Genomic DNA, 13,445 nt, shown 5'->3' with positions numbered 1-13,445 from the left:
TACTCAGCAGGATTTTGGAGTGTGAGAGGCACAGGCATTGTAACGGGACCACTCTCCATGGTGGGTGGGGGAGGGGATTGCAGAACTCGCTGGAGATGACTGGCACTTGTGGGTCCTTTCTTGGCCCCAGAGACTTGTGACTCCCAAATATGATAGCTTGGCTGCGCCACGGCTCACTAGGCTAATCCTCTGCCTGCGGCACCGGCACCGGCACCCTGTGTTCTAGTCCTGGTTGGGGCACCGGTTCTGTCCAGGTTGCTCCTCTTCCAGTCCAGCTCTCTGCTGTGGCCTGGGAGTGCAGTGGAGGATGGCCCAAGTGCTTGGGCCCTGCACCCGCATGGGAGACCAGGAGGAAGCACCTGGCTCCTGGCTTCGGATTGGCACAGCCCACTGGCCGTAGAGGCCATTTTGAGGGTGAACCAACGGAAGGAAGACCTTTCTGTCTCTGTCTCTCTCTCTCTAACTCTGCCTGTCAAAAACAAACAAACAAACAAAAAAACCCAAATACGATAGCCGATGAGCTTGGCTGTGTTTGGACATCCCCTGGCGTAAACCTACCCCATTCTGGAATCATCAAGATGTAAGTGGGTTGTCGTTATGCAAATGCCTTACGTAGTGTTTATTGGGAGGAAAATTAGGCCCAGACACAGGGGTGTGATCCTCCTGTCATCTATGCGAGCTGGCAAGTGTCAGGGACTGTGAAGCTGCGAAGATGCCGGAGGCTTTGGGAGAGAGCAGTGCAGGCCGTGGGGCCGCTTGGCTTCCAAGTGTGCGTGGGTCAGCGAGGCCCAGCCGATGGGCTCAGGCTGGTCATTAAGAGCAGGGAGGGCCAGCGGTGCCTCTGCTCTTGGGGCTGCCCCTCTTGCAGCTGGGGTCTGGCTCTGAGTTTGAGGCACAGGTGAGCAGTGAAGGGGGCCTCAGCGGTGCCACAGCTCAGGGCCCTTCATGCAGCCCCAAGGAGACTTGGGGAAGAGAGATGTAAGCTCCACGCCTCAGATCTTGGCAGCCCCACGCATCACGCTGGTTCTTGGTGCGGGTCTTGGCCACGGGGATGTGGGTTTTTGACTAATGAGGGTTGCACAAAAGAGTGAGTGGGGTGCAGTGTTGGACAGTGAACCCTCAAGCCCCAGGGGCCCCCCCGGCTGCCTCCCCCAGTGGCTCACCGGGCTGCCATCCCCCTGCCTGCTGCATGTGACTGTGTCATGTTGTCCCTTCACCTCCTTCCGTGCAGAATCAGAAGTGCTCTCGGGTGCTGCGAGGGCCCCTCGAAGGCAAAGGGCGTCTGAAATGCAGAGCAGCCGCCCCACTGCTGACACTGACTGATGGTCTGCACTCCCCACCACGAGGGTCCCAGCAGGCCAGAGCTGTGCCAGTTCATTACCGGCCAGCACGTCAGGCCGCGCAACTAAAACCCTCTTGGTTTTCTCTTATTTTCTCTGCATCCACTAATTTATTAAATGCCATGAAATGTTGGGCTTGGTCCTGGCTTACCGAAAGCACCAGGGACTGCTGAGACCTGGCACTTGAAAAGCTGCGAGCAAAGAAGGGATGTGGGGGGCAGGGAAAGGGATCTGGTTGGGGGCCGCCAGTGGCATCTGGCCCAGGAGCCTGGGTGTCTCGCTGGGGTCTGCAGGTACGCCAGAAGCTGTGATGGTTTCCCAGGGTGGGGCCTGGGACAAGGGGAGCGGGCGACTTCTCCCAGGTCAGTGTGGAGCTCAGGGCAGCTTAGGTGAGTGACTCGGGTGGGGTGTACAGGGGCCTGGGGGTGGGGAGGAAGCTGCACAGGGGCTTCTTTTTTGTAAGGTGTCTTTGCATTCCTGCATCTGGTCCTATTCCCGGGCCATTGCCTGCTTGGCTCCCCACCTCCGCACCTGTCCTCTCATTCATTTGTTCGTTCATGCATTGAACACATACTTGGCTAGTAGTATTCCAGGCGCGTTCTGGGCCCCTCGGAGGAAGAGAAAGGGTCCTGGGTCCTGGCGGCGCTGGTGTTTGGGGCAGGGTGGGGAGGACCCCTGATGTGCTGCTCTGGGTGCAGCCCTGGCTCAGGGGCCCGGCCCTGGGAAGGGCCTGATCCAAAGCAGGGAGAGAATGTGGGTGTGGTGTGGGTGGCAGCTGTCCCGCCCTCTAAGCAGGGTGTCCTTGGGCCCAGAAGCTCAGGAGGGAGGGCGGCTTGAGGGGGAACTGTGAGGAGTGGGATCCCTGCCTGAAACTCAGCGTGTGTTCCACCAGGGGTCCTAATCGTGTTTCACACCCAGGACAGGCATAAAGTGACAAAACAACCAAAGATGGGGGAAGTGCCATGGGGGTGTTAGGGTAACCACAACAGGCTTCATATATTAGATGAGTCCGGACCCCCGGCTCGCTGCATGTCCACAGCCCGGCTTTACCTGCTGTGCGTGTGTCAGTGTGACGGGGCCTGCTCCCTTCTTCCTTCTACAGGGTCAGTGCTGGGCCGAGACGAGATAGCCCTGGAGAAGGGGAACCCAGAGACATGGCCAGGGCCAAGGTACTTCCTTGAGCTCTGGGAATTCAACCCCAAACAAAACAGACCCAAATCCCAGCCCTTAGGGGAGGCCGCAGGCCATGCAAAAGGGGTCGCAGGCCATGCAAAAGGGGTCGGAGTTCATCTTCCCAAATTTGGACCTGGGCTCATCGAGAGCCCTGAATGAAAGCCACTTTGAAATGTCTCAGGGCCCCCCTCTACTGGGCCAGTGGGGAGGGAGAGGCTCGCTCAGGCGAGGGCCACCCCCCAGGCCTGGGTGGCTTATGACCTCGGGCCAAGCAGTGCGAACCTTGGCTGGGTCCCAGTTGCCTGAGTCACCCAGCCTTGCCCCACGCGCTCCTGCCCTGGACTCGGTTACAGCTTGGTCATCTCAGCTGAGACAGCCCTCTGGTTTTGGAAGGGAATTTTTCCCAGAGGCCACCAGCTGAGGTCGCGGCACCAAGCTTCGGCTGTGCCACCCCTGGCCTAGCTTCCCTCTTCTGCTTGGCGCTGGCCACCTGAGGGCTGCTCCCCTGCCCTGCTGCTTCCTCCCCCTGTATCTGCTCAGCCCTTGGAGGTCAGCCTCCTGCCTGTCCAGGGCAGGCTTTTCCCCAGGACGCTGCCACAGCTCCGTGTCTGCGGTCTCCCCCTCCCTCTGGCTGCTTTCCGAGCCCCTAACTGCTTCTGTCTTGCTCCAGCCTGAATGGAACACGCAGGATCTTCTCCAGGAGCTGTGATCTCCGGAGTTGACAGCCAGAGGGCAGGTGCCTGGCCCCGGGGGGAGTCCAGGGCAGTGTCTCTCAACTCCCAGTGACGTGTGGGCCTGGGAAGTCCTTTGTGCATGAAGCATCTGTGGTCTCCACCTGCCTAAGCAGGAGGCCGGAGGCAGGGAGGGCAGCGGGAGCCGGGTGCTGGGTGCCGGCTCGGGGCCGGGCGGGTTGGTGCACTCAGTCCCTTCATGCTGGGTGTGTGCCAGGAGGACAGGGGCTCGGTGAGCGCTCACGGGCCTCCTGGGGAACGTGGCTGGGAGTCTGCAACCCAGGGCCAGAAGCCAGGATCTTGCCCCATCCCACAGGGTGGCTGGGACGCCACACCCCTGCTCAGTCCCCTTGTCCATAAAATAAAGGTCCAGTTGTGGTTTTGGCTGAGGTTTCCCTCTTGCCTGGAGGCTGTTCAGGTGCTGGGTCGTCTGAAGATAGGCAAGGCAGTCGGGAGTACGGGGCACCTGGCTGGGCCTCATGGCTCAGCAGTCATCCTTGGGTTGGGGCAAGCAGCGGGTCTGGGGGCTCTGAGACAGGTTGCTGATGGGGCTGCCCCACCTGTGGGCAGCAGATCTTACCTGGGACCTTGGACAGGCAGCGAGAGGGGATGCAGCACAGGGCACCAGTTCCGTCCTCCCAGGGCTGGGTCTTTGGGAAGTTCGAGGGCCGATCTGTAGGACAGCGGGGTGAGCCCCGAGCACTGGCTGGGAGGGAGGTGGCTGGCCCTTGGGAGGATCTGACCACTCCAGTGCCAGCAGAGGCTCCCCTGAGACAGGGAAGCTGAGAGTGAGGTACAAAGTGTGTCTCCACCAGGCCCCTGCTCCTGTGAGAACTTCTCCAGACCCTGAGAGGGCCCAGATCTGAAGTCTGGGGCGCCCTGAGCCAGCCTGTTCTGTGGGCTGCTTTTCCACCTGTCGCGAGCGTCTGCAGCAGCGGGTTGTCCGCTTACTCATTCCAGGGCCTGGCTTCTACAGCCATCGGTCTTCAGCATGGAGATCATGAATTTCCCAGGGTGTGATTAATGAGAGAAAAATTGAGACGGCAGCCTAGAAACTGAGCAGACTGAGGAAAGTCAGAGAGACAAGTTGCACACAAGGCTCCACGTGGCCCCTGCAAACCACAGGGCTCTGAGCCAGTCTGGAGCACCACCTTGTGGTTGCCAGAGATGGTGGCTCCCGTTCCCCTTACAGAGCTTGCTGATGCCCCACCTGGGTGTTGCTCTGGGCTGAGGGCACCCGTCTCCTGGGAGCCTTGACCCGATCCTACCTGGGGCTGCCCCAGGGTCAGGGGGACCAGGACCACACGACAGTGTGGGGGACCCAGGTAGCCACTCCTCTTACCCTGCAGCTCCGTGAGTCTTCTCTGGCTCAGAAATATAGGGAAGTCAGCTCAGTTTTTTCCAGGCACAGCCTGGGCCAGCTCTCGGTTCCCCCGTTTATCAAAATCTCACCTGTTCTTCAGAACTCAGCAAGCCCTGTCAATAACACCTTCAAGGTGTATCTCCGATTGCATGGTTTTCTTGCTGCCCTTGATAACCACCGGCATGGGGTGGGCACCCTCTGCACTGTCTACATCTGCTGATTGCTCTCCAGGCTCCCCCATCGCCCTCCGCTGGTCTCCTTGATGAGCAGCAGCCAGAGCAGATCATGTCGCTGGGCAGGACCGCGTGGGGAACCTGCTCCCGTGGCTCCCATGGCGCCACTCACGTCCACCCTTCGTGGAGCTCAGTAGCTGGCCCTCAGCTGCTCACAGATGCCCCCATCTTTCTGGGACTGCTTCCTCCAGCCGGCATCTCTGCCCAGAACCCCTGTAGCACTTATTTGGCACCAGGGTATACTGTGGTAGATGCTGGCTGGATGCAGCCAGAGCAGATTGCCTGGAAGCCGGCCTCAGAGTGGTGGTGGTCTTTGGTGGTTCAAGCTGCTGTATGCTGTAGGTGTGTCACTGGCTGATGGGCTCCTCAGACAGAGCACATGCGGCCCTGGGGCTGGCAGACGGGGCGGGCAAGCATCAGCTGCACGGAGCATGAAACCGTTCCGACGTGGACATCGGCAGCCGGTGAAACGGAAGCTCTCCCGTGTGAGGTTGGCGGGGTTGGCAGCTCCAGGGGTGCTGTCGGGAGAGCCGAGTTCCAGCCAGTCATGTCTGCGGCTGCCGTTCTCGGATCGATGGCCGAGGCAGCTGCAGACGGCCACATGCTGCACCTCCGCCAGCCTGATGAGTGCTTTTCTTTCCTACCTATGGGAAGTTCACTCTTCAGCCTCTGGAGAAATCGGACCCTGAGGCCCCCTTCCCACCCCAGAGACCTTTCCCCAGAGGAACCTCTGCCCCTCGGTCCCTCGGGTGTTTGTCACGGGCTTTTGTCTCTTTTATTGTTAGTTATTTAATTTATTTATTTGAAAGGCAGAATTACAGAGGAGAGACAGAGAGATTGTCCATCTGCTGTGCTGGTTCAACCCCCCCCCCCCCAAATGGCCGCAACAGCCAGTGCTGGGCCAATCCAGAGTCAGGAGCCAGGAGCTCCCTCTGGGTCTCCCACATGGGTGTAGGGGCACAAGCACTTGGGCCATCTTCCACTGCTTTCCCAGGCCATAGACAGAGAGCTGGATCAGAAGTGGAGCAGCTGGGGCTTGAACTGGCATCCATATGGGCAGCGGTTGACTTTACCTGCTCCTCCACAGTGCTGGCCTCATTGCCTGTGTCTCCCTGAATTTGACCCTTGGGGTGACTCTGTGGGGGTTGTGAAGCCCCTGGAACCCCATCTGCCCCACCTGTGGGCACCAGTTCCATCCTCTCCAGGCTGAGTCCAGTGCCAAGTGTAGAGACAGAGGCACTGGGCCTGGATGCTGAGCTGGTGCGCTGTGGTGTGGGACCATACCTGGCCGCAGCCCGCTTCTCCCCTGGCCCGCATCTCGGAGTCCGGCCGGGCGCGTGGTGGACCCAGGGCTGTGCTGGGCTGATGGGCATTCCTCTCTCTCCAGCTCTGTGGCTGCGGGCTGCTTGGAGTGGGCATCTGGCTGTCCGTGTCCCAGGGCAACTTCGCCACCTTCTCCCCCAGCTTCCCCTCGCTGTCTGCAGCCAACCTGGTCATCGCCATGGGCACCATTGTCATGGTGACGGGCTTCCTGGGCTGCCTGGGGGCCATCAAGGAAAACAAGTGCCTCCTCCTCAGTGTAAGTTGGGCCCCAAACCCCCAGACCCTGCCTCTCCCCGCACTCAACTGACTGGGCGGCCAGCCTGACCCCAGGGGAGGTGCTCCTGGACTGTTTCCTGTCTGACCATGCCCCTCTTCCTTGTGATTGGTCAGTCCTGCCCCTGGCGGTCCCTCCCACCCCTTGGTAAGGTGTGTGGGTTTCCTTGGAAGCCCTGCTTGGGGCCATATGCTCCCTGCCTCCCACCCTGCTGCTCTGCGCGCGTGCCCGGCCACCAGCACCACCAGGTGCCCAAGCCCTGACCTTTGCTTTCCAGTTCTTCATCGTCCTGCTGGCCATCCTCCTGGCAGAACTGATCCTACTCATCCTCTTCTTCGTCTACATGGACAAGGTAACCCTGCAGCAAGGTGCCCTTGGGCTTGGGAGAGCCAGCGTCCTTTCCTCGTGTGAGGAAAGGAGATGGGAGCCCAGAGAGTTGCGAGAGGCAGGTGGAGAGACGCAGGTGGAAGGCTGTGGTGGGGCAGTGCGGGGAACACGAGCCTGGGGGAGTTTGTTACCCAGTTACCCAGGGCAGGCAGTGGACTGTGCGGGTGTCACTGAGCACAGCTGTGTGACCGTGCATCGAGAGGGGCCCTCGGGGAGGTGTTGGGGTGGTGGTGGCTGTGTGCACAGCTGGCCTGGGACCAGGACACCTGGAACAGTTGCGGCTTTGCACCTGTAGTGTTCCAGCCTACCCCCACCCCCAGACCACCTGCCTCTCCGCTCCTGGGAGAGACCCCGGGTGCCAGCTGTCCTGGTGGTCCTGGGGGAAGGGGTGGACAAGAGGTACTTCCTGGCAACCCGTAGCCCCGCCCCTCCCCGGCAGGTGAATGAGAATGCCAAGAAGGACCTGAAGGAGGGCTTGCTGCTCTACAACACCGAGAACAACGTGGGGCTCAAGAACGCCTGGAACATCATCCAGGCCGAGGTGAGGGCCGGGCCCACCGGCCACCTGGCCTTTCCGGAGCTTATCCGAGGGTGGGGTGGGGAGCAGTGGGAGCTGCCCCACTGCCACTGCCTGAGCAGGACCCGGCCGGGGAGGGGTGGGGGAGAGAGTGCAGGAAGGAAGCAGGACCTGGGCCCGGAGCAGGTAGCCCGAGCGAGCCGGGCTGCGGGACAGACTCCTGCCCACTCTAGTTCACTCTCCAGATGCCCGCAGTGGTCAGGGCCAGGCCTGCAGCCCAGGCCAGGGTCCCATTAGCGGGAAGCTGCAGTCAGGAGCTGCGGCAGGGACTCAAATCCCCGGCACTTGGAGGTGTGATGCGGGCATCTTAGCCGCTGGGCCAGATGCCCACCCCCAGCATTCATGTCAGCACCAGGCTTGCCCCGTCCTGTGGTGCTTGGCTTGGGTGAGGGGATCTGGTTCCAAGGGGAAAACAAGCTGGTGCTCCTGATGCCCCGTGTGAAGCCCCCGGGGCAGGGCAGCAGGGGGGCCGGCAGCCAGTGGTGCATGAGCCGGAGGGTTTGGGTTCTACTGCCTGGTATGGGGGGGCATTTGGTCCTCTCCCAGTCGCCGCCTTCCCCTGCAGTCCAGCTGAAGCCCAGGGCAGGCACAGAAGGCGGCCCTGGGGAGGGTGGGACAGGTGTGACCCACGGCCCTCTGCGTCCCTACCTGGCAGATGCGGTGCTGTGGCGTCACTGACTACACAGACTGGTACCCGGTGCTGGGGGAGAACACAGTGCCCGACCGCTGCTGCATGGAGAACTCCCAGGGCTGCGGGCGCAATGCCACCACCACTGCCTTGTGGAAGACGGTGAGGCCGGGCGGGGCAGGGCAGGGAGGGGATGGGGGTGAGGCTGTGTGGCCGGGCCTTGCAGGTGGAACCTTTGGTGGGCTGGGGAGGTGGGGAGGAGGAGCAGGCAGGGCAGGGGCTGGGCCGCAGGGTGCGCGCTGTCCTGGCAGGACTGTCACCCGTGGCCCTCGCTCCCCAGGGCTGCTACGAGAAGGTGAAGATGTGGTTTGATGACAACAAGCACGTGCTGGGCACCGTGGGCATGTGCGTGCTCATCATGCAGGTAAGGGACGTGCCTGGCCGCACCTGAGCTTGGGGTGGGGGGAGCCCGGGTGCCACGCCTGGGATGTCCCTAGGCGCCTCCTAGCCCAGCGGTGCTGGTTTGCAGAGCCTGACCTAGGCAGGGCTCTGGCGGCCATGGGGCTCGTCACAGGGTGACCGGGCCTACCAGGAGGCTGGAGCTGGAGTCACCCAGCTGTCCAGGCCATTTGTGCCCCGGCGCTGACCTGTGGGAGTTGTGGGAGGCACATGACTGTGGCCTGGTCACTGCCTTCACTGCTTGTGCCCTGGCACCATCTGCAGTGACCCAAGGCCACCTGCTTCCTTCTGCCTCCTCCTCTCTGGGCCACCAACCCCCTTCCTTCCAGGGACACAGACAAGCACGAGGGCACTGTACAGAGTTTGGGGGGAAATGGGATTAAAAGGTAAGTTTATTCTGGTGCTAAAAATGTTTAAATCTATATATGATTTTCTTCGTTATATGCATTTTCATGAATTTTGTGAAGATCTCTTGTATGTGTGATATTCAAACATTTTTCACCAAAATAAGATCATCTCTTACAAATGATTTGTTTACTAATTTATTTGAAAGACAGAGCAACAGAGAGAGAGAGAGAGAGAGAGAGATTTTCCACCTGCTGGTTCATTCCCCAAATGCCCACAACAGCCAGGGCTGGGCCAGACTGAAACCAGGAGCCTGCAACTCCATCCGGGTCTCCCACATGGGTGGCAGGGACCCCAACACTTGGGCCATCCTCTGCTGCCTTCCCGGGAGCATTAGCAGGGAGCTGGATCAGAAGCGGAGCAGCTGGGACTCCCACCCACACCCTCATAGGGACTCTGGCATCGTAAGCAGTGGCTTCACACGCTGGCCGCAGCCCATGGTTTCAGTCCATTTCTGAGTTACTATTCCAGAGTACCTCTGTAGTCCCTCGGGCGTAAGCACAGCCTCATGGGTGAGACCCCTCCCTCATGCATTCCCAGAGCAAACAGAAGTGACTGGGGAGGTTTTGGTGGTCTCAGTCACCTCCCTCCTCCCCACCCGAGGTTTAGGGACGGTTCTTCGGGCATCCAGTCCTCACAGCGGCCTCTGAAGTCAGCCTGTTGGAGGTCCCGGCCAGGCTCCGTGGCTTTCTGCACAAACAGCTCTGTGAGGCTGAGCCGCAGCTCCCCCCGGGGGCCTGTGTGCACCGCACTCGGGGCTGCGGCCCGTGAGGCCCAGGCCTCAACCCAGGCCACCGGGCCCCCCTCTGAAGCCCTCCCTGCTGTCTTTCAGATCCTGGGCATGGCCTTCTCCATGACCCTCTTCCAGCACATCCACCGGACGGGGAAGAAGTATGACGCGTGAGCCGGCTTGCCGGGCCCCCAGCCCCTGCCTGGGCACCGCCAGGGAAGAGGAGCTGCACCTCGTGTGGCCAGCCCATGCTCTCCAGACTGAGACCCCTGCCCCCAGCCCCAGCCCGCCCTGCCCCCACCCCCGTCCAGGCCTCAGACTGTGTGGGGCGGGGCGAAGGTCCGGGAAGTGGGCTGCACAGAGACCTTGACCCCAGGCCTCTGGGTTCCTGCATCTGCTGCCCCTGTGTATTTGCCAAAGACAGGGTGGGCTGGGGCTGGGGCTGGGCTCGAGGGGGAAGCCCCCTGCCCCTCCTCACGCTGACACTTGGTCCCCGCTTCAGCGGGGGTGATGGCCCCCAGCGGAGGCCACCACCACCTGCCCGTGGCCACCCGTGGGAGAGCCAGCAGGGGCGGGGTTCTGTCTGCGCCAGGAACATCCTGCCCAGGCTTTTTATACCTTATAGTATAACTTTTTTTTTAATTTTATTTTACTCTGATTACAGTCATTCAGGAATATTATCCCTCAGATAAGTTTAGGGTTAGCGATTCTGATTTATAACTTTTTACTGTGTTTGATTTCTTGAATGGTTTGGTTTTTCTCTGGCAGAGGGTGGGGGTCAGGGAGAGAGGACTCAGGAGGCTCCCCGTGAGCTGGGCCAGACCCACCCTCAGGATGCACCCCCTGGGGTGCTAGAAGGGGCGAGGCAGTAGCTAGGGTGCAGCAGGCGAGGTGGAGCATCCCGCAGGGCCGAGGGGCCGGGGCGGGGCTGGGGGCGCTGGCAGGGCACCCTCCAGGGCAGCTGGCGGCTGCAGCGGGAGCTGGCCGGGTCCTCCTGCTTTTCCCTCTGTGAGCAGCTTTTGACTTTTCCCTTTTGCCTCCTCTTCCACCCCACGCGGGCTTTCCCGCAACAGGTTCTGCAAACCCCGGTATTTTCACAGACATTCCTGCTAGAAACTCTCGGACAGATACCTCTCTAGTTCACATGCTGCTCACTGGGTCTCCTTGCTTCTGGAAGGGGAGGCACTCCCGGCTTCATGGCTGCTCAGAGGGCGGCAGAGGACCCGTGGCCACCAGGAGGGGGAGGCGGCGCCCCAGTCACGGCTGCTGGCACAGAGGGAGCGATGGCCATGCCGGTCCCAGCTCCTTTCTTGGGCGTCACTGCCAGCAGCAGGGGCATCCCTGGGTGGGTGGTGGTCCCAAAGAGAAGAAATCCAGAAAGCCCAAGCTGCATCTTGCCCCCCGGGTCCTGACAGAGACAGCCCTGGGCGCTCGAGCCATAGGTGCGGTGGGGTCAGCCACCAGCACCCATCCTGGGCTCCTTTAACATTTTGCAGTTGGAAGTCAAGAATCCAAAGGCCTGAGCTCAGAAAGGCCACGCGCTGGCTCACTGGGGTCTCGCACGCAGCCCTGGAGGGGGCCCTGCTGGGGGCCGCTGCCTTTGCCTTCCACTGTGTGGCTCCTCGCCTTGCCTCCCCAGCCGGGCCTGGTCTCTTCTCTGACCCCCTGCCCTGTGCCTGTCTGCTCCCAGAGCTGAGACAGGGCCGCCCAGCCAACCTGCAGCTCCTGCATTCACCCCAAAGTAGCGTGCCAGTCGGGGCCAGGGGTATAGAACTCGGGGTGTGCTCAGGACGCCAGCTGGTGGGGAGTGGAGTGGAGAGGAGGGAGGGAGGTTCAGCCAGGGGGTAGAGTGCAGACCAGTGCCCCGAAACAGCAAGAGGGGACAAGCAGGTGTTTGGGTAAACTGGCCCCTCTGCCCTCCTATTCCTCCCCAGGAAGCCCCCAGTGCAGTCATGGGGGGAACTGGCTGGAGACGAGCGTTGGGGGAAGGGGCGTGCTTGATGCCAGCAGCACAGGTTTGGGTTTTGTTCCAATCAGCAGCAGGCCCAGTGCACTGTTTCATTTCCCGAGTGCTTCAAGGGCGGCCCCCACCTCACCCATCTGATGGAGAGCCTCATCTGCTGGTCCCCAAACTGCTTTTCGGCCTCATTTCATGCAGAGTCTACTGTGGGAGCATCTCTGTGCACGGGGTGGGTGGTCTGAGCCCCTCACCCGTCCTGCAGAGTGGTCCCCACGCCTCCTGGAAGGCCACACTGGGTGCTGCCAGTGAGGGTGGCCCTGCGACTCCGTGTCTCCCGGTTGCGATCTCACTGGGTCAGAGTTCGGAAGAGTGGATCCCATCACCTGCACCGCCTCGCCAAAGCCAGAGCGAGCGCTCAATCGGCAATGACCCGGGCACCTTGCAGACTGGACTCAGAGAAGGCCCCCAAGCCTCCGGAAGTCTGCAGAACTCGGCCCTTCCCTACTGCTGGGTCGTGGCTGGGGTGAGTGGGCAGGGGCCGAGAGCGCCCTCACGTGCTGGCAGCGGGTGTCGGAGCCCCCATGACCCCCGCCCCTCCCTCCGGCCAGACCCTCCTGTACATGTTCTGGTTTGGCTTGGAGCTAGGTGGCCACTGCTGTGGGCTTTGGTGGCCGAAGAGCCGTCCAGGTGGATGGAGGCGACTGTCCCCTCCTCCCCTGCCCCCTGCCCACCGTCTGGTGGAGGTGCTAACAGCAGGGACATGCACAGGCCAGGGGCTGGGTGCCAGGTGCTTGTCCCGCAATCTGGCCGGCCCCACTCGGGCTCCCCTTCTCCCGTTTTCCCCCTCTCCACCCAATGGGCTCTTGGAGGCAGTGAGGCCTCAGGGGCCTGCTGCCACCTAGCCCAGGAGAGCCGGGAACGCACGCTGGTTGGTTTCAATGCACTTTTCTGCTTGCAATGCCGCATCTGTGGGTTTCCTTCATCCTGACCCTGGCTTTATGGAACACCATGTTTTTAGCATGTTTTTAAATAAAAACTGATAACGTGTCAAAGCACAAGCAGGCTGTCCCTTGGCATGTGTTTCGTGATTCATGGAGTGATTGGTGTGGGGACCCAGGAGGGGACCAGACACTTGTCCTCCTGCTCTAGACACGCCCCCAACCGGGACTGCAGCTGCCTTCCAGAGCTCAGGTTGGAGAGCTACTGGAGCCGGGTGCGTCTTTGCCCTTAGCACCCCTGTTTCCTGGGGACCCACTCCAGGAGGCCGTGCACTGGCCCAAGTCCTCCACTGGAGAGGCCAGCTTTACCTTGGTGCCCTTGGCCTGTCATGGTGCCAGGCTGCCTGCCAGGCTTCCAAGTGTGTTGGGCACGGAGGTGAAGCCAGGTCACCATGGCCTCCTGCGCCAGGTGCAGGTTCTCCCGGTCCCTCTGATGTTCCTGGGATTGTTCTGAACCTGATGTCACTCGGCACAGGCTGGTGCTGAGACGGCCTATGAGAAGGCATAGAAACATGGCACAAGGGTGGTCCCTGGGAAGGGGGCAGGTGCAGGTCTCCGTGGGCTATGATCGGGTTCTGGTTTCCAGGTTCCTTCAGCTGTCAGGATGACCAGCTCCAGACAGCAGCTCCCAGTTCTTGGCCTGGGCACTGCTGCACTGCATGTGCCTGGCTCAGAGGCAAGAATGAACGTGTGGGCACCATGGCCTGCGGGCAGAAGCCCTCCATGTGTGGAGGTCCAGCTCCCTCCCAGGCAGAACGGTCCTCATGCATCAGCCTCTAGGGCCACATCCTGCAGCTACTGTGGCCAAGCCTGCAGAGACTCAGCCCTGTGTTTGCTTATCCGCTGTACTAGAATGAAATACCT

General features: G+C 61.2%; 1 protein-coding gene across 5 annotated transcripts in view; it reads left to right on the top strand.

Moving 5' to 3' along the window:
- TSPAN9 (tetraspanin 9) overlaps nt 1-12,641 on the top strand; it is a 196,701-nt gene extending 184,060 nt beyond the window's left edge. For all 5 annotated transcript variants that reach the window (XM_070049362.2, XM_089303802.1, XM_070049360.2 and 2 more), the window contains 6 exons: nt 6,228-6,419; nt 6,715-6,789; nt 7,264-7,365; nt 8,057-8,191; nt 8,370-8,453; nt 9,726-12,641. In XM_070049362.2, the coding sequence (XP_069905463.2) occupies nt 6,228-6,419; nt 6,715-6,789; nt 7,264-7,365; nt 8,057-8,191; nt 8,370-8,453; nt 9,726-9,797 (660 nt within the window). In that variant the 3' untranslated portion in view covers nt 9,798-12,641. The remainder of the gene's footprint in view (nt 1-6,227; nt 6,420-6,714; nt 6,790-7,263; nt 7,366-8,056; nt 8,192-8,369; nt 8,454-9,725) is intronic.
- Nucleotides 12,642-13,445: the final 804 nt, after the last annotated feature.

This window comes from Oryctolagus cuniculus, chromosome 9 (assembly GCF_051225735.1).
Source record: "Oryctolagus cuniculus isolate XC-2025 breed Fujian yellow rabbit chromosome 9, ASM5122573v1, whole genome shotgun sequence".
Classification (NCBI taxonomy): Eukaryota; Metazoa; Chordata; class Mammalia; order Lagomorpha; family Leporidae; genus Oryctolagus; species Oryctolagus cuniculus.
The sequence above is the reverse complement of the archived record's forward strand: the minus strand, read 5'-3'. Positions and strand labels throughout refer to the sequence as shown.